At 37.0% G+C, this 24561-nt stretch overlaps 1 protein-coding gene across 2 annotated transcripts in view; it reads right to left on the bottom strand.

The window, feature by feature from the left end:
• Positions 1-24561, bottom strand: part of LOC129269641 (WD repeat-containing protein 90-like) — a 57346-nt gene that overhangs the window by 21634 nt on the left and 11151 nt on the right. For both annotated transcript variants that reach the window (XM_064105163.1, XM_064105162.1), the window contains exons 6-24: positions 23344-23473; positions 21400-21459; positions 19690-19848; positions 18114-18197; positions 16937-17116; positions 15405-15550; positions 14605-14662; positions 13490-13608; positions 10763-10924; positions 10144-10265; positions 8670-8786; positions 8013-8248; positions 6922-7061; positions 6013-6274; positions 5318-5485; positions 4384-4512; positions 3715-3845; positions 1093-1124; positions 428-553 (exon numbers count right to left, since the gene is read on the bottom strand). In XM_064105163.1, the coding sequence (XP_063961233.1) occupies positions 428-553; positions 1093-1124; positions 3715-3845; positions 4384-4512; positions 5318-5485; positions 6013-6274; positions 6922-7061; positions 8013-8248; positions 8670-8786; positions 10144-10265; positions 10763-10924; positions 13490-13608; positions 14605-14662; positions 15405-15550; positions 16937-17116; positions 18114-18197; positions 19690-19848; positions 21400-21459; positions 23344-23473 (2561 nt within the window). The remainder of the gene's footprint in view (positions 1-427; positions 554-1092; positions 1125-3714; positions 3846-4383; positions 4513-5317; positions 5486-6012; positions 6275-6921; positions 7062-8012; positions 8249-8669; positions 8787-10143; positions 10266-10762; positions 10925-13489; positions 13609-14604; positions 14663-15404; positions 15551-16936; positions 17117-18113; positions 18198-19689; positions 19849-21399; positions 21460-23343; positions 23474-24561) is intronic.

The following is a 24561-nucleotide window of genomic DNA, read 5'->3' as shown; positions in this document are numbered from 1 at the left end:
AGTGACTGATCCACTACACCACTATACCTCCACATTTCAAGCAATAAACCTTGATTTTAGAATTTCTCATGAAATCATTGTTTACTTCAACTACTTTCCTTTAGCTTTAAGCCAGACACACCCTACACAATCTGTTTGCAATCCAATTGAGAAGGAATAGCATTTTATATGAACATTCCAACCAGTAAGTCTTAAGAATCACATTTCTGAAATGGTATGAATATATCATTATCGAAATTCAATTTCAAGCACACCTACATGTATATGAATGAATAAAATCAAATTCCATATAAAAGGGCTGTCAGAGAAATCTTGTCATTGGCTGTGATTTAAAAGCCGATTTGGACTTTACTCCTACCAAGTAATAAATTTTAATTTTCTCAATTCTGGGCACTGTTCCAAACTTAATTTAACTGCTTGTTCTCACCATCTCTTTCTCGGATGCTACTAATGTCTGTCAGCTGGGTGGGCGTGGCTGGCTTGGGGGCTTGGTGCCGTGGTAACAGACTACCATTCAGATCCAGGGTCTTGGGTCGCTTAGGTGTTGTGCCCCCTAAGGAAAGAAAATGCGTAATACACTGTTGGAACCAATAGGGATAAACTGAAAAAAATAGTCTAAATATAAAGGACGTTACTTAATGCATGCAATAAACTAAAATATATCTGCAGTAGCATTATCATTTTATTTGGCATTCCAAAAAAAGGAGTTTACGCTAAAATAATAATATTCCGCATACTAACAATCTCGCTATAGGATTGGTCAAGTCAATCAGTTGATAAAATGTAGTCTCCCCATCAAGCATCACTCATGGGGATGGAATTTATTTTTTGCTGATAGGGTCAGCACATAGGGTCATATAAACACCTTATGAATTACTTTAAAGTGCAGGATAAGTGGTCATTGCCACTCAATTTGTTTCGTTTGATCTTTCTCCATCACATGCAGTGATCGCGCAAGATCTATGGTAGATGCGCGCAAGGGTAAAGATAGGGTATTGAGACTGTCCAAGCAGCTTCCTATGACAAAATATGAACTGAAAGAGATATTATCAGAACTTGAGGAGACACGCAATCTACATTAGGTGTACTTACTTGATGCTTTCAGAGCACCAGTAACTGTTTCACTGCAAAATAAACAAACAAAATTGAAGAAAAAAAAAATTACAATATGGGAAACTCCAATGAAGTAAAAGAAGAACATGGTTAGTTGATTTTATGGAAATATCAGGTATATCAATAAACAAGTGGAATGCCTCTGGCCGTCTCACCTGCATCACGCGATTCAATATAGCAGCAGTGCTGATTTTGAAAACTACTATAACTCGCACAAGATGTTCAGTGATACTTGGTTACTCTTATTTCCACGTTTTATGAACTAGACCCATACACTTATAGAGATATGATGGTAATTCAACAAATACCCCCAACGTGGCCAAAGTTCATTGACCTTACATGACCTTTGACCTTGATCATGTGACCTGAAACTCGCACAGGATGTTCAGTGATACTTGATTACTCTTATGTCCAAGTTTCAAGAGAAAGATCCATCAACTTTCCAAGTTATGATGGTAATTCAACAGATACCCCCATTATGGCCAAAGTTCATTGACCTTTGACCTTGGTCATGTGACCTAAAATGCGCAAAGGATGTTCAGTGATACTTCATTACTCTTATGTCCATGTCTTATGAACTAGACCAACACACTTTCAAAGTTATGGCGGTAATTCAACAAATACCCCAATTTGACCAAAGTTCATTGACCCTAATGACCTTTGACCTTGATCATGTGACCTGAAACTTGCACAGGATGTTCAGTAATACTTGATTACTATTATGTCCAAGTTTCATGAATCAGATCCATAAACTTTTAAAGTTATGATGGTAAATCTACAGATACCCCCAATTCGGCCAAAGTTCATTGACCCTAAATGACCATTGACCTTGGTCATGTGACGTGAAACTCATGCAGGATGTTCAGTGATACTTGATTAACCTTATGTATAAGTTTCATGAACTAGGTCCATATATTTTCTAAGTTATGATGACATTTCAAAAACTTAACCTTAGGTTAAGATTTTGATGTTGATTCCCCCAACATGGTCTAAGTTCATTGACCCTAAATGACCATTGACCATGGTCATGTGACATGAAACTCAGGCAGGATGTTCAGTAATACTTGATTAATCTTATGGCCAAGTTTCATGAACTAGGTCCATATACTTTCTAAGTTATGCTGTCATTTCAAAAACTTAACCTCAGGTTAAGATTTGGTGTTGACGCCGCCGCCGCCGTCGCCGCCGTCGCCGTCGGAAAAGCGGCGCCTATAGTCTCACTCTGCTATGCAGGTGAGACAAAAACTCAATTTACATGATTCTTTGTAAGAAAATTATCAAAATTCATAATCATAAAACAAATATAGAGTTCTTAAAGTCGCTCTTAACTTATGAACAGCTTGGTGAAACAGCCCCCTGGTGATATTGTTGGTTGAGAAGAATGTGTCATTCAACTTTGCTAATGACCTCATCTCGACATTAAAGCACATTAGTCTGCAGGCACAGACCCTGATTGAAACTTGGATCAACAAGTGGATCTTCAGGAGAATTCAAATTCTATTCTTTTTTGTTTTCTATTGTTGTGTTTTGTGTTTATTTTCCTTGAAGCGCCATGAGCACCGAAAGGTGGACCTGTGCGCTATATAAGTAGCCACCATTATTATTATTATTATTATAAAAGACTAGCTCATTTCAAACTTGCTGCTTCAATGTCGGACCTTCAGGACACAAATCAATGTAGGCTGTGTATTCAGAGCTGACGACAGACGACGGACGCCACGCCACGGCATAAGCTTATCTGGCCCTTTGGGCCGGATGAGCTAAAAATTACAGTATACTTCCAACTTCATACATTTGCTGCCCAAAATGTACGTTATGATACCATGATTATATTTGCAAATGTTCTTATTAAAAATTAAATTGACATATTTCTTACAAACGAGAAAATCTAAAATGATCATTGTAACACATCAGGTATATTTACATGTACTTTGCAAATTTTCCTATTTGATCAGTGAGCATCGATTTAAATTTATTTATGATATACTTTTTTGTCCGTAGTACTATAAGTTATTTTTACCTTGTTATTGATGATTTTGTTTGAAATGTAAACTTTTGCAATTCGGCTTTTGCCGCGAAGAAAGTATTTTTAATAAACCATTTTGAATTGAATTGAATTGAATTATACTTGTTTTGATCATGTATGCCACAAGACACTACCACAAATTACAACCGACTGATGTGATGTCATGCCTAGCAGGGCCTCACTCACAATTTATACATTTCAGGAACAAACTCTTACAATAACATTTTTTATCACCTCATTATGTTCCTCAAGGGCCTCGAGTCAGATTTCTTTTTCAAGATTTCTTTAATGAAATGACTAATAGTATTCAAGATTGCTTGCCTCTTGTGACGTCACCGGAGCTTTGCAACCAATTCTTCCCAAAACCAGGAAAGAAAATTGGGGTCCTTTCTACAGCTCATTTCAAGAAATCAGCTTGGTTTTAAAGCATTTCATACACTTAATTTTCTTCTACATGTATATACAATTTTCCTTCAACATATACCAAATTTAGCCAGTTTTTCTCAATGTGTGTCTACTTTAAGCAGGACTTTTATTCAAAGTTATATCTTTGTGAAACGCTCCCTAGTACGTACCTGAGTGTCGATGGTACTTGGCTGCTACCATAAAAATCCCAGATGAAGATAGCATCCCCCACAGAGACAACGTTCATTCCATCCGGTGTGAACAGGACCTGTCTAATCACATCCGAATGACCAATGAAAACCTGTATGGATAAGGTAGAGTTCACACACATACAAAACAAACAATGATTAAGTTGAAAGTATAATGAAAGAAAATGATAGTGACAACAGTCTTTTGTGCAGCACATACTATGATGCAGAACTGCTTTTATACATGTACATTTTATTAGAATAATAACAATATCTGTATGATAATTAATAATCATTGTAAAGATTCTCCCCATATATCACAAAATTTCCACATTAAGTTAAAAAAAATATATCAAAATATACATTTAATTATTAGAAAATATAGGAAAGAAAAAGATTAGTAAGGGAAAATGAATGTTTTTTAATTCTTTCATTATGAAACCTCAGTGTGGACGCAAAGCCTTGATGACACCAACTCACACAAGAGTTTCATAAAGCAACTTGTCAGTGATTTTCACTGGCAAATTTGCTCTGGGCCAATCAGATACAAGGATTTCAATGACTTTCTCTCTCACTTTAAAAAAATCATAAGATCAAGACTTTGAAAGTGAAAAAGAGGGGAAGTATCGGGTATATCATTTCAAAATTCACCTGGAAATTAAGATCCAACCTCATGTGGTAGTCCCACACCTTGATAACCTTGTCACCTGCTGTAGCCATGTGTCTGCAGTCTTCACACACATCTAAACCAGTTAAGCCAGACCGATGGATACTGGAAACCTGCATAAAGACACAGAATATAAAATGCATTTGAGAAGCTCAGAGCTTGTCGGAAGCATCAGTTTCATAACATCATTTGGATCAAATTCAGTGATATCAATTTTGATGTAATAGGTGTTGTGGCTCAGTGGATAAGTCCCTGGACTTTGAACAACAAGGTCCTGGGTTCAAGTCTCGCTGCAGAAATCGCATCCTTTGGCAAGGTGTTTATCTATGTTTGCCACTCTCCCAGGGGTGTGAGTGGTCACAAATAAAAAGATCTGAAAAAAGCTGAAGAGTGTTGAAAAAGAAAGAGCTCCCACACTTTTTGTACAGAGGAAGGCCAAAAATAAGCTGAAATTCAGCTGAAAATCAAAACAAAAAAAATCTGAAATCAGATAAAAATCTGAACTCTCACACCCCTGCACTCTCCATCAGGGGGTAGCTGTTATTTGGTAGGAAGGAATTTCTTAAACATTCACGTGACTTATCATAGTAGCCACACGCCTGGCAGGGTAATAGTAAAGGTATACATTGCTTACAAAGGTATACATTGCTTACAAACATTGCTTGAGCACTATTAAAAATGATGCATCTTATGATCATTATCATAAATTCATACATTTTCTATTGACATATCAATGAACATATTTTCATGATGATAAATTATCATTACTTGACCAACTCATGAAGTGAAGTCATAAAAGATAATATGGGGGTCAAACCGACAAAAAGGTTGATTAATTTTTGCAATTGCCCATGTACCAAAAACTGGTTTATTAGATAACAGCCCGTTTTTCTTTTCTTGTTTTCTCATCCCACTCACCTTATTAATCAGCCTTCCATTGTTGGCATCCAGCCTCAGCAGGTTATTTTCTGATGTAGCAACAAGGAGCTGCTTGGTCTTGGCCGGAGGGAAGTGAACACGTCGGGCCATGTCAAGACCGGATGTTTCTCTGTCGGCTGTTATCGACGAGATATCGATTCTAAGCACCTTTGCGTGGTTGAAGAAAGAATGAGCAACAAAAGAAGATGTGATTGAAAGAAAGAAAAGATAACACCATTGTCAGTTAAATTATAATATAATATATCATACCATGGTCTTGACAGTGAAGGGCAATGAAATAGTCTGCTTCAAACTTTGAATAAATTTGTCGCATAAAATTATTAGTTTTAGTCAAAATCATAATTCTTTGGAAAAAAGATACAGAGCCTTGTTTCATAAATTTGCAATCAACAGAAAACTCTGAATAATATCACCAACCTAATATCAGTCAATCAATGGCACAATTTCAGTAGTTTATGAAAGCAGGTTCAATTGCTTCCTAGGGTATCCATGGAAATTTTCACTTGATTAAACTCTCGTGCCGAGCCAGGTGAACAGAATAGTAGATTTTAGTTATGACAAATGTATCACCTTGCAAAGAAACTAAATTTGTCACATGGATATATTTTCACTCACAGACGTACCACAAATCAAATCCACACTGTGATTTGTTCCACATTGACAGGATATTTTACCTCATCAAGTGTTCTAGCATCGGCCACAGTGACGGTGAATTCTGACGGTCCAATGAACGCTAGCCTCCTCCCATCTGGACTAAGGGACAGAGCACTGGGACAGTACGCATCACCCTTGGCAACCATATTACCCAGAATCCTTATGGTGCTGTAGCTGTCGTCCGATACGTCGTACAGGGCCAGCATGCCAAGTGAGGAGGCAGAGTAGAGGTGGCGATCGTCCGGAGAGTACAGCAACCCGGTGACCTTTCCCTTGAGGTCGCTGCAAGTGAAGGGCAAAGGTCAAATTAATTTATTTCATTATATTTCATTTACTAGTATTCAGTTTAAAAACACAACGAGATGATTCAAAGGCTCAAGGACCAAAACTGAACATGTTAACAATTAATCAACAATTCAGTATTCGAAACCTGAAAGATTTTTTAGGGTATAATGCGCAGCTGAAGTTACATAAAGAGCATAAATCAGGAGGGGGGAGGTGTTTCATGGAGAGTATTGAATTTGCTCTAAGCAATATCATGCAAGGATTTGCAGTAGTTTATAATAATAATAATAACAATTCTAATATATATGATTCATATGGCCCCAAATCTAGCTGCAACATCTACAGATTTTACATTGTTTAATACAAAAGTGATACTTAAACTCTCGAAACCTTGTTTAAACATACATCTCCTCTAATGTGTTCTACAGAACATGCCAAGTTGAACACAAGGCAAAAAGAAAAAAAAGAAGATGTTTGTGTGCAATAACCAGATCAACCCCATAAAAACTGTCCGCTTCCATATTGAAAAAAAATTTACAAACAAAAACACACAGAAAACAAAAACAAGTAATCATCATGTTTCCCCTGCAATAGCAAACAAACACATTTTTTTTGAGGGGGGGGGGGGTGGGAAACTAACTTACCTTAGCTCTGCTACGAGACTGGTTGATGAGATACTGAAGATGCGAACCAGACCATTGTCAAACCCACAGGCAACGCAGTAGAGGGATGGGTGGTAGGCGATGGTACAGGGAGTATCCTTAGGGGCATGGAAGTCATACAGCTGAAAAAGAAAAGATAAGATTCTGAATGTACATGTCTACGATAAGGAGGCGTGGTAGCTCAAGTTGGTAGGGCAAGGGTGTTGCAATCCGATGACCTGGTTTCGAATACCACTTGGTGCGCTAGTGACATTTGGTAAGGCATTCGTCCTCATTAGCAGGTCCCTTGGAGACCTTATGCATTGATGTCATCGCGCCACCATCTTAGAGACTGATGCCATTGCCTTGCATACATTGGTAGCTGGCGGACATATGACAAATACCCTTACACATAACCATATCTCCTCCGAGACGGATTGGTGCTATGAGAATATGTGATAATTATGCATAAGGTATATTGGTGACACAATGCATTTGCATTAATTCTAAAGAAATTACTGAACACTCTGCATTAATCACAGTGATTGAAAACTCCATTTTACTCCATGATTTGAACATGCAATTATGATCTTGATAGATAAGATCAAATAACTATACCAACCTGTTGCAGGGTCTCGAGATCCCAGATCCTGATGGTGCGGTCATCAGAGACAGTAGCCATCTGCCTCCGCAGGGGATCTAGAGCCACTGCCAGGATGCTGGAGACGTGGGATCTCATCTTTACTTAGCTGTACAATCAAATAACTATACTACACTAACCTGTTGCAGAGTATCGAGATCCCATATCCTAATGGTATGGTCATCAGAGACGGTAGCAATCTGCCTCTGCAAGGGATCTAAAGCCACTGCCAGGATGCTGGAGACGTGGGATCTCATCTTCACTTAGCAGTACAATCAAATAACCATACTACACTCACCTGTTGCACTGTATCAAGATCCCAGATCCTGATGGTGTGATCGTCAGAGACTGTAGCCATCTGTCTTCGTAGGGGATCTAGAGCCACTGCCAGGATGCTATAGACGTGGGATCATATCTTCATTTTGCAGTACAATCAAATAGCTACTACACTAACCTGCTGCAGTGTATCAAGATCCCAGATCCTAATGGTATGGTCATCAGAGACTGTAGCCATCTGCCTCCGCAGGGGATCTAGAGCCACTGCCAGGATCCTGGAGACGTGGGACCTCATCAGCGTAGTGTACTTGCGAGAGGAGACGTCAAGGACACCAAAGTTTCCGGTGGCAGTGCCGGCCAGGATGCGAAGGCCATCGGGGGATATAGAGACGGCTGTGACTGGACCCTCGTGTTCTGTAGAAACACATGATGATATTGATGATATTCAACTTCTATATAGTGCTTGATACATCGAAACAACTTCTCTCAAGTGCTTTACTGATATATTCGTATGCCCCATCAGATCCTGACTTGCCTGCACACAATGTACGTACTTTCTCCACTATTCTTCTTTCAATTTGAATTGGATTTAGATGTTTTTAATGAGAATTTGACATAATTTAAATGAAATGAATAAACACAAGCACAGAAGCATGTATCCCATGAGCGTGATCTGACCAATGCACTGATGCGCTATATACTACAACACGCATCTAGGAATTTAAGAACAACTTTTCGTCAGGCTTCAACCCTAATCCCCCCGGATTAGGATTGAATTTATCTTAAGGTTCATTGCAACAGTAAGGTATAAAAGAGTTTCGAAGCCAGACTTTACCTGCTTCCATGAAGACACTCTTGAAGTCTAAGGGCCAGATCCGCAGGACACCGTCTTCTGACCCTGTCACACAGAAGGCACTGTTCACCGACATAGCATTGATAGCTATACCCGCACCTACACAACAGAGAGATTCAGAGAGACATAAAGAGAGAAGATATAGAGACATTTAGGGAGGGAGAAAAGGAAGAGCAAGGGGAGGAAAAAAAATGGCAAGGAAAGGAACAGAAAGGAAAAAACAAAATACTGTTCATTCTTTGGTGTTAAGCCTCCTTGATGATGCCATTTCTGTATTGATTATTATCATTTCATTATATCATTATCATAATTATTTTCATTCACTCATTAATTTATTTATTTTTTAATTCATTTCTTTGTTTATTATCAATCTTTATTCTTATTATTTTTTCTTATTTTTTTTCTTTAATTTGAATTCAATTTACTACATTTCACTTCATTCCATTTAATATCTACATGCATTTATCATTTATTTATTAATTACTATTGTTTTGTGGGGGAAGGGGGGGGGGTACTGATTGACAACAAAGAATAAAAGATTTATGCAGCCTGTAGAAACATGCCTGTCTTCTATTGAAAATAATCCAGTAAAGAAAAACATATAAAGTGATACTATTGCTGAAGGCTAGTTTGAGTTCTGGCCAAGAAATCCTAGTGTTTATTATACATCAGAATGCTTATTTAAAACAACAAAGATTAATCAAAACTATTTATGCTTACTTTAAATTACACTCATTTCATTACCACATGCTTTACCTGGAGTAGCTAACACAGGAAACAGCATGTAGGACCACAATATAAACAGAAATAAAAAGTAATTTTTCTGATCTTAATTTGCTCATTACTCAAATTATATCTTCCTGAAAAATTGTTTGGCAGATATCATTCATTTATAGCTTTTATAATCCTGTGCAAATTTTGTTCAATTCTGTGAACAATCTATTCTCTGATGTAACCAGTTTACCTTTAATATAAAAGTCCATTTATAACCGAAATCCATACATTTCATGTTTGTTTTCTACAGTTCTTTCTATAACATTACCAATGGGTGATTTCAAGTTCAGTGTTGACCTTTTGGTGTTGGTGTTAGGTCAATTTTTACACGAGTATAACGCCAAACATAAAATGAAGATGGTCCTGAAAAGTCACTCACGAGTTGTCAATAATGTGATCTGGATCAGTTTTACAAAATCTGAATAAGTTTTGGAGCTAGGGGAAGCAATCCAAATTTCAACACCAACACCAAGGCCAACATCGGACTTGAAATCACCAAATGGATTAAGCAAAAAAACATCTGGCAATTCTGATCAGTAACATTATTTTCATATCTTGCGAAGCACATATGTCTGATGTGAAATTTTTAGGGCTTCATCATATAACATACTAATGAAGCATGAAGTGTTATATAGCTCAGAGTTTACGAGTTTTACCAAATTATACAGAATGTGACAAATACCTGTTCGAAATGTTCCCTTTTCTTTGACGTGCTTGCCAACAGGGAGTAACCGTCTGATATGAGCGACGCAAACCCTTGCATAGTCTACCTCAAATATATGCCCAGACCTTGTACTTGCATACCTTAAAAAAAAATGATGTAATAGCGAATATGGAAAGAGAATCAGAAACAGAGAATGACAAACAGGATTTCATGGCCTATAATGAGTTTAATCAATGCTCGAGTCTGACAATATTATGAAATGTATACTATCTACGTTTACAATGATATGCTTCAAAATGTCACATTTTTAAATATTCAGTCCTTACAATAATATTCCTTAAAATATATTTATTTAAATCATTACTATGATATTTTTCAAAATGTCACATTTGGAAATTTCATGCAGTCATTTTTCATTCCATCATATTTTGAAAAATATATAGTCCATATAATTTTCCTTGCAATGTAGCCAAGAAAATTGCTGCAAATAGAGTTTATTAGAATAATGTAAAATATTATGAAAAAAATTATACAACATTTATTCTCCAAACCAGACATAATTCGATGAAAGAAATGAGGAATAGGGTAAAATAAAATGAAATAATGCTGTTGATAAAGTCCACCCTAATGAACTCACGCGACTTTGTCTGCTGGTTCCATTCCCGGCGTAGAGGGCGCTTCAAAGCAGACATCAGTAAACTCAGCGACCGTCACCTGTCCGAGATTAACAGGAGCAGAGCGAAGACTGCCATTCCTAACTCGCCAAACCCTTACATTGTCTCTACCACAGGATATCATTCTATCGAAGAGAGCGATTCATAAAATGACAATTACAATTATCTCAAAGGCCCACATTTTGAATGCTGGTTTAACTTAGGCCATGGTCTCTGTGTGAAAATAATTGTAAGCCAAAAATTTCAAAATTGCATTTTCACTATGTTTCCTATATTAACTTGGCTCTTACATGTACCTCATATTTTGATGATAAAGATAACTATTTCTGTAATTACTCCAAATAAGTTAGGAAAGATTTGAGTTCCAAATAAGCTGACAAATTGTACTTGTACTATTAGAGAGACCTGTCACAATTGGCTATCCATAGTTAAGGGGAATCCAACTCAAATAAATACTTGTTTTTAGAGGAAAAAGAAAAATCATATAAGTTGATAGGTGAAAGTTTGAAAAATATCTGACAAACAATAAGAAAGTTATGAATTTTTAAAAGTTGTAAATATTGGTAATCACAATACTCATGGGGACATCAAATTAGCCGCATATGTGATGTCATAGTGATGTACATTGTAAGGCAAGGACTACTCTTCCATGTACTCCAATACATAAAATGGCTAAAATGTCATTTTTTTTCTAGTTTTACTTCAAATTATCTTTTTCTTTCATGAGTACATAAAACAATATACTACCTGGGATATATATTTATATTACTGCCCAAGGGGAATGGTACTTTATCCCTGATGGCCTATGGGAAAGTTGTCCTTGCCCCTTGTCATATTTTACTTATGCAGTTGCCTATTTGAAATCTACATAGTCTTAGGGATTTCAATCTTAAAGCAGCCATAAATTACTTATTGCCTGTCCAATTTCTTTCAGACTTTCACCATTCTGTTTTTTTTATTCTTCTCCTTTCCAACACAAAATATTATGACCAAGGCTGGATTCCCCTTTAACTACAACTTAAACCCGAGTTCAGAATACAGGCAACAGAGTATGAGATATTCATTGGCCCGTATTCTGAAGTCGGGAATAACTTAAACTCAGGTTTAAAGTTGTGGTTTAAGTATGGGAAGCCAAAAGTATCGAAATTTTTAAGAAGTTGTATGTTTCTTATGTTTACTGTGCTCTTTCCTGATTCATCGATGGTGAAGGCAATCATCTATTTATACTTCCTAGACAATTATAAATGATTTGAGAGCCAAATGAGCTGAAGTATGATATCTCTACTGTTAGCGATTTATGTAACAATTGGCTATCCATACTTAAACCACAACTTTAAACCCGAGTTTAAGTTATAAACCTGCTATCAGAATACTGGCCATTATGACTAGTATGTATAAGGTCACTAGAAAAAAATTATTAAAGTGGTCTAATATTCTATGAAAACATCTAGCCAGTCATCACACATCAAGCTCACAGCTTTCGGATATTTATCGTCTTCATTGCGCATCGTTACGTTCTGTATTATTCCTAATTGCTATGCATTTGTACATCAACAACTTGCTGAGCATGTGACATATATTCTGATGGTTGCTAAACCCGGATATAAGCACACACATACAATACGTGATCAAACTTATCAGTAGAAGTAAAATTGATATCATTTAAATGATGAATATTTGGATATTTGTAGTAATTCATTAGTGTGGGGGAGCACTTCATGAAACAAAGAGCCAGTGATTTCCACTGACTATTTGTTAAAAGCCACTGAAATCCTTGCAGCTGATTGGCTCAGAGCAATTTGTCAGTGAAAATAACTGACAAGGGGCATCATGAAACACTCATGTGGACTGTTAAGACGAAGTATATTAAAGGTCAAGTCCACCCCAAATAATGTTGATTGGAATAATTCGAGAAAAATCAAACTAACATAACGCTAAAAATTTCATCAAAATTGGATGTAAAATCAGAAAGTTATGACATTTCAAAGTTTCACTTATTCTTCACAAACAAAACAGTGATATGCGCAATACAGGGACATGCAAATGAGAGAGACAATGATGTCCTTCACTCACTATTTCTTTTGTATTTATTGTTTAAATATTGTTTGAAATATTTCGTCTTTTTATACAGATTTGACAATAAGGACCAACTTGACTGAACCATATAGTATTAAACAATGCTAATTCCACATGTTCACGCAGGAATAAAGCATTGTTTCACCTGACACTGGGGAGAAATATTTTATATTATAAAATACAAAGAAATAGTGAGTGGATCACGTCATCAGTCTCCTCATTTGCATACCGACCAGGATGTGCATATTAACTTTTTTGTGAAATTAAGCAAAACTTTCAAATGTCCTAACTTTCTTATTTTACATCCAATTTTTTTTTATTTCCAGTGTTATGCTTGCTGGCTTTTCCTCTTTTTATTCAAATCAACTGTTTGTTGGGGTGAACTTGTCCTTTAATGTATCACATAAGAACTGTTGATGTGGGGAACTGGGCAAAGTTTGAAAATTAGAAAAAAACGAAACCAATTACAACCCACTTCACTTTACAAACTGCTCAAGCCATGATAAACTTGCATATGAACTAGAGAACAGAGGAGAACCATTCAAGGCATCACTTATGAAAGTTGCATGTCTATATTTTACGGATATGCAAAGAAGGCATTAGAATGAACCTACTTTGTTTCATCATACGGTGAGACTCTCATGCGGACGATATCTACATCGGTATGGGCCTTGGCGATGACAGGCACGTCACCTCGACGATGAACCCGGGACGTGTTCCACACAACAACCATCTGAAATCAAGGAGTGAGAAGTGAATTAATATCTAAAGTCAAACATAAGTCTTTCTTTTTAAGTATTAACATCACCTACATGTATGCCTGGGGGCAAAATCTCAGTAACCTGATTAGTTACAATGGGAGAGACCCCTGGATCACAGAGACTTAGTTCGTCTTGCTTGGCACAGGTGATGTCAAAACAGATAATAATAATAGTAATAATTGGCATTTATATAGCGCTTCATCAATCTACGACTGTTCAAAGCGCTTCACAATTATTATTACCCGGTCACTGGATTCATAGCATTTCAAGCAGCCTGTTAGGCGCACACTTGCTAAACCAACCACAATGACGGTTGTTTCCTACCGGTACCCAATTAGCACCTGGGTGAGAGTGGCAATGTGTGGATTGACGCCTTGCCAAAGGGCGCTAGGCCATGGTGGGATTTGAACACACAACCCTCTGATTACAAGGCGAGAGTCAGAACCGCTACACCACGGTGCTTCAATAATAGTAATTGAATAACAAGAATAATGCATGTTTCAGTATTCTGTTTGGGTAGGATTCGAACCAAAGATCTTTAGTTACACACAACTGGCAATCAGCTTAAGTCGGAAATCCTTTATTCATCGATTGAAATTGTTTCTAAACAACTGTATGCAAAGTTCACATTTTATAAAAAAATTTGATAATGACATTAGAAAATTAGCACACAATCTACTATATTCTGCAATTTTCATGTGGGGCTATCATGCCTTAAAGGACATCAATGCTTATAACTGCTCTTCTTGTGCAATGTCTGATGAATCACGATCAATCTTTATTCGATTTAACCTTTATGTTGCATTTAAATAAATATAAAGAAAACGCTTATGAAAATTGTTTCCTTCTAGCAGCTATATAAGTATACTTTTTGTATTCCATATGCTATATTTTGACAAGTTACATATCAATTATAAAAAAATAACACAAACAAATGTCACCCATAGCTGAGTGAATTTGTAACTTACATTTTTGCCATGTCCGTCTTTCCCAACTCCACAAAGACTGGTTCCGTTACCTGAAAAGCTATACATGGAGAGGAAGACAAGGGGTGGAAAGAAAAGCAAGAGGGGCACCTCTGGTAATCTTGCCTGCATTACACAATGATTTCCCCAACATGGTCTAAGTTCATTAACCCTATATGATCTTTGTCCTTGGTCATGTGACCTGAAACTCAGGCAGGATGTTCAGTAATAAATTATTACCCTTATGTCGAAGTTTCATGAACAAGGTCCATATAATGTACTTTCTAAGTTATGATGACCTTTCAAAAACTAAACCTTGGTTAAGATTTCAATGTTGTTGACACCGCTTTGACCACCACTGTCGCAGCTGTTCAAAAAGTACATGTAGTGCCTATATCAGGCGAGAGAAAAATGACTCACATAAATAATGAAATTTTATACAATCATTTTTATCTGTCTTTTTGTAAGTTTGGGGAGATGGAGCATTTCTTATTTTTAATCTACTTACAAATTACATATATCAAGTATATACAAGAGCAGAGAGAATAGAGGACTCTTTTAATGATGTGATTCCTCATCTATGTAACCTAGTTCCACTAAAGTTTATTCATGGAATTTGAATATTTTGTTTTCTTGTTAATCCACGAGCTAAAAGATGGCGACTTGATAAACAAACGGCAATTTCGTCACAGAATTCTGGCATTTTTTACTACAAAAGTTTCTTGAAGAACCCCCCCCCCCCCCCCGACAGTAAATGTTGTTGGGAATGTTGTGGACCACTTCTACAGCATACATGTACCAACCTGAGGGTGAAGATAGAGTGTGTGTGGGCTTTAAACATGGCTAGCCCCTCTCCGGACTGATAGTGCCATACCCTCACCACAGCTTGCTGTCCTGTCTGGCCCGACGCTAAGAGAGTTCCACTGCTGCTCAATGCCAAGCACGACACCTGATGGGAATGGAGCCAGTCATACCAGGATCGGGATATAGAAAATAAATAAGCCAGTAACATTATTATGAAAATTATTTAATCTTTATTCTTATCGTCGTTATAGTAATACCACTTTTGAAGGCTTCTTTGTGATTGGTTGAAGTGCAGTGTGTCAGCACACAAGTTAAATGTGCACAATGTTTAATAGTCAATGCTGTACCTCACTTCTGAACCACTAAAACAATCAAATGTAGGATAAAATAAAAATTCTGAATACCAGCCCTAATTAGAACTTTGTTTTTATCACATGTGCAAATGAAGCAACAGTAACCACCATAGGGGATATGATTATGGTGGGGATTTTTTACCTGATTGGTAAGAAAGCATGAATGCTTGTAAGCAAGCAACCAGAGGACCGACGGGTTGAGGTCCTCTCCGAGGGACCTGGTAATGAGGATTAATGCCTTACCAAAGGGCACTAGCGCACCAAGTGGGGAATCGAACCCCGGTCACCGGAATCCAAAGCCCCCGCTCTACCGATTGAGCTATCGCGCCTCCTCATCGTTTATAATGATGATGATGACAAAGGTTGTGGTAATGGTGATAATGATGATGAAGATGACCACAATAGAAATATAACTCACTTGTGTCATTTTGCCAGTTATCAAAAACATCCCATTTTGGAAAGAGTGGGAACATTCTGACTCAACAAGAGAGGGGGACTTTGCATCCATCTCTCACATGTGTGGGATGGGGTCACTTGAAAAACTCTAAGCCGTCCTTTGCATGGTGCACATAGAATCTGCATAATGTCAGACTCTACAAGGACCTTCCTATCACCAGATTCGTCGTATCCTTGATGAAGGCGGAGTGTTGTGGCCCAGTGGATTAGTCTTCTGACTTTGAAACAGAGGATCGTGGGTTCCAATCCCAGCCATGGCGTAATTTCCTTCAGCAAGAAACTCATCCACATTGTGCTGCACTCAACCCAGGTGAGGTGAATGGGTACCCGGCGGGATTAATTCCTTGAATGCATGAGCGCTGAAAGGCAGCTTGAGCTAAAGCCGGGGTAATAATAATAATAAAATCGCGCCTCGGAATAGAATATTTCTATATAGATGGCCCTATATAAATGCCTTTTATTATTATTATCCTTGATGAAGGCAATGATAATCGGCAAAACATCGCAACAAGCGAGTTGATTTCCTGTCTTCTAAATGAAAGTCTTCGTAATGTACCGTGACTTTGTTGTGTTCTTTCTGTTTGAGCATAATGGTTACATTTGTTTCTACACAGCCATTTAATTTTTTGTGGTATCCATAAATGCTCTACAAAACCTGAGGATGTCTGTATAAATATAGTTTTGCATTACGCCAACTAGAGAGGAAGGCAACATTCTCATACCTCATCTGTATGTCCAATGAAGAATCTCTGTAGACCATCGCTGACCCCCATGGAGACAATGACAGCGTGACAGGGGTAAACAACATGGTTTCCATGGTGATCCCATAGTATCTCATCAGTGGTCACTCCTCCGAAGCCGATGATCTTCTTCAATGAGATGATGGGGTCGGGCTGAAGGCTCTGTAAAATTGCAAGACATAATGGCCCGAATTCACAAAGGTGGTTTTGAAAACCCACGGTTGAGTCCATGGTTTGTGCAGATTTCCTATATAAATTACGCTTAATTTAGCGTGTATCAGGCGCGTTTATGCACGCTGATGCACGCTTTTATCACAGTGCGCCAAATTGACGCCTGTTGCCGTGATTATCCACGCTATTTTATTCATGAGTCTACTGTTTCTATTCATGAGTCCACTCTTCAAACATTGGACTCATGAATAAAATAGCGTATCTAACCATGGTAACAGGCATCAATTTGGCATATTGTGACAAAAGTGCGCATCAGCATTGGAATTTTTTATACGCGCTAAATTAAGCGTAATTTATACAGGAAATCTGCATAAACCATGGATTCAACAGTGGGTTTTCAAAACCACCTTTGTGAATTCGGGCCAATATTTTTGGTTACAGCTGAACACAAGTGTTGAGATTTGGATAAAAACAAACAAAATACATTCACAAGAACTTAATATATCAAGGTGCACACACACCAAATAGATTTTTTAAAAACCTGTGTATTTCAAACCATATCATATTGCATGCAGTAGAAGTGCATAATGTAAAAGTGCAAAAGTAAAAGTGCATATACTTAATGATTGGTGTGAACAACCTCTTTTGCATAGTACAGACAAAAAATGTATTTTTACTTTCTATGACCATATTACCATGCTGTTGCAGAAACCGGACTTGGTGTGTAGAGATAGATATACCCTGTATCTCTACATCAATTGTAATTTAACTCAAACAATTCCAATCTTTTCTTTTGTATTATGTTTTCATTTATGTTAGTAGCCTGTGTAGAATCATGACTTTAATTACATTTGATGAATTTTTAACCACGTAAGCGTGTATTCCAGATGATCCATTTTCAGATTTCTAGTCATTTACTCAGAAATGTACAATGATGACAAAATCATTTTCAATTACAATGAATAGAAGAATAAGACAGGGTCCTTACATTGTATATCTCATCTCTATGTGGCTTTGAAGAGGCTTTAGAGGAATGCTTTGAAGAGGGCTTTGATATCCTGGTCGAGAGAGTCTGAAATGTCAAGAGATTCAAATGATATGGGGAGCATTTCATGAAACAGATTGGCCAGTGGCTTTTACTAAAAACTGTTATAAGCTACTGAAATCCTGGCAGCTGATTGGCCCAGAGCTTACTTGTGAGTGAAAAACCACTGAAAAGATGCTTCATGAAACACTCCCTAGGAGAGAGAGAGAGAGAACGAGGGAGTATTTCACAATCAGTGGTTTTAAATGACAACTGTTATAAGCTACTGAAATCCTGGCAGCTGATTGGCCCAGAGCTTACTTGTAAGTGAAAAATCACTAAAAGATGCTTCATGAAACACTCCCCTGATAATAAAAGTACAGTAAAACAGATTAAGCTGAATATCAAGTTGCAGAGCTATTAAACTGATCATGACAAGCTAAAACTTGTGGGATACAATTATTTATCATCGTAATTTATACCTGCTTGAAGGGTTACCATATGTGATCTACTAACTCAAAACCACCGATAAGTCGCCAGGTAAGGTTATCTGTAAATAGCCAAAATAGTAAATTAGTCTTCAAAAACCAAAAATTACAAAAATAGCTTATCTGAAAAAGCAATTCTTCTTCCCTTCATACCATGGAATTTTGAAGTCATGAAGTTGAATAAAAGAAAAGATACAAGAGTTTCTTGGACACTACTTTTTCGGACTGCTTGGAAGTTCCACTGAGATTACACAGTATGCACATCTCATGCTTGAGTGAACCCCAAACTTCAAACCTTGTTTCCTCCTTATTTTTTCCTTGTTTCCTCCTTATTTTTTAAGCTCTTGCTTTATAATTTCCTCTGCATTCAATTAAGTACTTGCAATTGTTAATGTTGGTCAATTTTAACATACATGTATCATATATCATTTTAAAGCTTAGGAAGTGAATTTTCAAGCTCAAAAGAAAAACTCAATAATCATTTTGGTCAACTTATTGTTGGTTTGGGGGTGGCAGGTCATATATGGACACACATATTCACTGATATTTCAATGTTAAGAAAACAAATTTTCAGTTAAATTTATAAAACGTATTTAAGTATGTTTGTACTTTAAACTCCTTGATTTCATATTTCAAGGCTATAGTTAGATGATTTTTGTTCAGTGATTATGCAGTCCCCTCCCCTTAAAAAAAAAATCAGTTCAACAAGTGAAAGACTGGCCCATGTAAATAAATATAAATAAATCTGTACATAAACATAACATAATAATAAAATGCAACACTTATATAGTACTTGTTTTTAAGCGCTGCATTCTATCAACCTGGCTTTACCATGGCTACCCTGATCGGGCATTCACACTTTCAACGAATTCCTTCCCAACAGGTACCAGTTAACTACACTTGGGTGGATAGTGGCAAATGTAGAGTAATGCCTTCTCATTGAAAATGTTATAAACACGCTTGAGAACTTGATTCTGTACGATTCCCAAGTGATTGGATTAAAAATATGACCAATGGAAACATAAAAAATTGTGCCTTTTGAGTGTCCCTACCATTCCAGTCTTGTCATCATGCCTGTGGACTGTGATATCATCTTCAGGTTGAGCAAACACGTGAACCTCCCCTTGACTGCCTTGGAGAACTGATAGTTCACCACTCACACCAACCTCGGGCAGGGACATGCTCACTGCTTTGGTGGATCTTTTCTTCTTCTGATGAGGGAGAAAACAAAAGGAAGAAATAAACAATCACAGCGCATCCCACAAAAACAGAAACCCGTTTTCAGAGATAAATCTTACAATTGGGCAGTACCATAAAATATGTACGTTCGACCCATTATACGTGGGACCTTCATGAAATTTTCTGTCTGATTTTGATTTCTTGTTATTTTGACAGTCTGTAATGTTCTCAAAGGACCATGAATTGGTCAGTTTATGAAGTGAAGCAACACTTGAGAAAAATGGGGGTCGGACGTACAAAAAGGTCGATCATTTTATGGAATTGCCCAAATATTAAACATGATTTTGCGATGAATTTGATACTTATGGTAAGAGTGGAATCTCATCTTTAATTTGAGACCAACGGCTTAGCAAATCACTCAAGCATGGCAGGTTACAAACAATATGTATTGAGGCCTATCAGAAACGATTTGCGCAGAAACTCACGTGTGAATCTGAATCCACTCTCATTTCAGGGATCAAACTTAACAAATACAAAATAAATGCTAATGAACCAATTGTCGAATAAGCACGGTCGTCGTTTCACAAACCAATCGTGTCAAATTTTACTGCGCAACCTGATTTTGACATTAAAATTTCAAACTTGTCTTGCTCATTAATGCGTGAAGCGTTTGTCACATATTGGGTATCAAAATGTAGAGGAAGAATTGAATTGTATGATGATTGTAGATGAAATATCATAATTGATTTGCCTTTGAAGAAAAAGATGTGGTAATCCTGGTTTCCTTTAAATTCGGTACACACTACATTACTCATTGAGATAAGATTTTCAAAGAAATTGTAAAAGTATTTGATATGAAAAATTCCACTTTCCTCAGTGATTGAGGTGGATCTATACCAGAATCTGTTCATGCTAATTGCAGATATACATGATCCATGGCTCATAATCTTAAACATCACTAATTTAAAACAATGTCACAATGAATAAAGATATCGGCCTGAGATCTTGAAGGCAGTTATGTCCAGGGCCTGTGCAACACAAAGCTTAGCAATCATTTTAGAACATTTTTTTAACGATTAATTGCATTGACAACAAATTATAATTAATAGAGTTGATTGATCAGTTGTCTCGCGAAGCGGTTGAAACTGTAAGAGAGTTCACAATGTTTCGTTGGCTGCTGCTCAACTTTGTCAAGTGATGGAGACTTTGGTGCGAGGGCGAAGGTTATATCGAGTATGCGGATGTTGGAGGGATCCAGCCGAAAGTGAGGGAGGTTGCCGTACATTGGTTAGTGTGTCGGGATGCGGACGTGGGTGACGGCTCGGTGTAGGTGTTTTATGACTAATGCATAATTAGTCGTAAAAAATTAAGCGATTAATCGCTGACATTTCTTCTATGGGACCAAGGATTCAAACTCATAATCGCTAATTCATAACTGCACATTCAATCATACGAGCAAGTTTCTGATCTTCAATTTTGCAGAAAACACTGGATATCTATAATTCATAGCAGAGTTGATAATAATAATGCATGCATAGACTCAAATCTCCCTTGACTTAGAGAAGTGACAAATAAATGCCCACCTGTTTGACAGCACTGGTAGAATGTGACAATGAAGACTGTGAATCTGCATCTCGACTGACCTGAATTAAAGATAAATGAAGGTACGTAGTTGATGCAGTAAACACTTATTTTGTGATGTTTGTAAAACCAAGATTAACCCTCAATCTCCCGGGGTATTTTGATTCTTGTCAATCCCGGGGGGGGGGGGGGGCCATTATGGCCCCCCCTTAAGATCTCGGCCGCCGATTGCGCGAGCGACGCAAAAATTTGCACACTGGTAGTGTGCGATGTAATCTACAAGGCTGTATGGTAAAATTTTCCAAAATAATGAGATTTTATTTTATATGAATTAATTATGCTAATTTATGCATAAATCATACTTTTTGCTATAATTCACTAAATAAAGCTCCTAGAATGCTAATTTTTGGTAAAAAAATTCTTTGTAGCAATCTTAACAATCGCAATTAAAAAAACTTCGGTTCGGAAATCAATTTCTTATGTATTTTATTGTTTTATGAATTTCTTATGTATTTCTTTGTTTTTTTACTTTTTGTTTTTTATTGTTTTTTCAATGGAAATCATTCCAGACTTAGTTCTGATCATAAACAAGGCAAAATTCATTCAGTTTAATCAGTAAAAGTAGAAATAATGATACATTTATGAATTTTGGCTAAATACACAATTTGCATTGGATTTGTACATGAAATCACGTTTATGAGCAATTTTGGGTCTGACATGCACTTACATAATGTTGCGTAATGTCGTAACCGTGTACCCGGGCGTCACAAATTTGGTCTCAAAATTTGCGCGAGACTTGAAAGTAAAAAGTCAGTGAGCGACGAGGTCAAAAAAATTTGCGCAGCAGATATATCGCGAAAATTGTCAAGGGGGGGGCCATTATGGCCCCCCCCCCCCCGGGAGAATTAGGGTAAAAGGGGAATGAAACCTTTGGAACAAGATGGCTTTTCTGGAAACAGAAAAATCAAAGAATAAGATCAAAGCAAGTTTGAGAAAAATCAGACAAATAATGAGAAAGTAATGATCGTTCGAATATTGCGATCAAGAAATGCTATGGAGATCCTCCCATTCGCAATGCGACAAATATTTGTGATGTCACATGTTAACAACTTCTCCTCTGATGGACTATAAAATATCCCGAAAATGTCTATTTTTGCTCTTTTTTAGGGTGATACAAACTCTTTATCCATAATGTATTCTTTGAAAATCTGTATTACATGATCTCCTATAGAGAGAATACTTGATCTACTGATAGATGTGATAAAAGAGGCAATTTAAGTGAAATATATACTAAAGTAATGGGAAAGTTGTTCACATGTGACATCACACATCTTTGTCGCATTGCCAATGGGAGGATCTACATCACAATAATGATCTAAACATCAAATGCTCATACCTTTCTTATCATTCATTCAATTTTTTCTTAAACTATTTTTTATCTGTTTCTTTGATTATTCTATTTTTGCACAAGCTATCTTGTTTCAAGGGTTTCATTTTCCTTGAATGGTCATCATATCATACATCATACTAGATCTGGTACGGGTACATAAAATGAACTTCATATAGAGTAGGCTGAAAAATTATCACACTAAAGATCGCCAACATAGATAAGAGCAGGTGGGACAGTGTATTAATATTGCTGGGAAAAAGACCAGAAAATTTTGTGAAATGTCATGCTTATTCTGCTCAGCAATTACATAATTTCTTCCAGATTCTTTATTCATACAAACAGAAAGTTGGGTGGTCTTTTTTTTTTATTCTGAACGAACTCATTTTGAAATTGTTACAACTGGGATTTATCTTTAAACAAAAATGATAAGTAGTGTTAACATTTACATTATCAGAAGTATCTGCTCTACAACACTGCAGCACAATATGCACCATTACTTCAGGGTATGTTATGGAACATAAATGAATGGAATTCATTGAATCGAAGCAAAACTTACGGAGACTTGTTTTGGCGATACTCTCTGGGGGCTCACATGACCGGGGACCTGTATGGTTGACCTTGTCACATGACCCGAGTTGTTGAGCTGTACCGAGTCGAAGGGAACCTTGGAACCAACAGAGGGAAACCTGAATTCAGGTGGAGGTGTAACATGGAGAGAGAGGATTAATAATTATACAATATTGACTGGCCTTGAGGGGAACATCAAATATGTTGCCTGCAACAGAATCATATTGGGGGCTATTCCACGGTTACTCACGTTACATTTGGAGACACCTTGACTCATACTTGGAGCTGTTACTCCATTATTATTGATAGGAACTAAACATCTCCTTATCACAACAAATTACACAGTCTGACTATCCTTTGTATAAAAACAAAACTTGGGAAATTTTATTATGCTCCTGGCAAATCTTTGGAATGTGTCGGTTACTCACGTTACATGATTTGGACATGCATAAAATGAAAATTCGACATAAGTGAAAAGTCTCCTCATACAAGGCTTTTATGAAAGTTGATTATATCTATTTCAAAGAAGTATATTAGAGAGACAAACTTTGTACATAATTAAAAAAATAAAGAACACATGGTTTTTACTTGGGGTGCAGATAATATGGTTACTCACGTTACGGTTACTCACGTAACATTTTGTCCATGTATGGTTAACAACACAAATGTAATTAAAAATTCAATAATGTGTGTAAAATTCATTGCTAGGAACATCAAAAAGAGATTTTATACAAAAAAATTGAAATATTGGAGCTTTATTAGGGAGTAAGAGGGAAAAGTATGATTTTGCTTACTAATTATGCATAAATTAGCATAATTGCTTAATACCAATTTGCATGAAATAAATTACTGTATAGTATTGTAGATTATGTCCAAGACAACCTGCGTGCAAATTTTCGGCGTGATCGTGCGGCCAATGGCCGAGATCTCAAGGGGGGCCTGGGAGGCCCCACCCATCCCCCCCCCCGGGCCATATTAACTCCCAAAATACCCCAGCCTAGATAGGGTTACAGGTAAGGACATTCAATGTGTTGTTCGAACACTCTTTAAAGTTTGGTTAATCGAAACCAAGTCTTACTAATGCACTCTCGCATTGTGAATACTTCTACTAATATTCAATTTTTTGTGTGATTGTATGACCACTGATATTTTGATGAACAAAGAGTCACATCAAAGAGGTGTACCCTCATTTTGCTTTTAATTAATC

The sequence above is a fragment of the Lytechinus pictus genome, chromosome 10 (assembly GCF_037042905.1).
Source record: "Lytechinus pictus isolate F3 Inbred chromosome 10, Lp3.0, whole genome shotgun sequence".
Classification (NCBI taxonomy): domain Eukaryota; kingdom Metazoa; phylum Echinodermata; class Echinoidea; order Temnopleuroida; family Toxopneustidae; genus Lytechinus; species Lytechinus pictus.
This window is presented reverse-complemented; position numbering and strand designations above follow the sequence as displayed.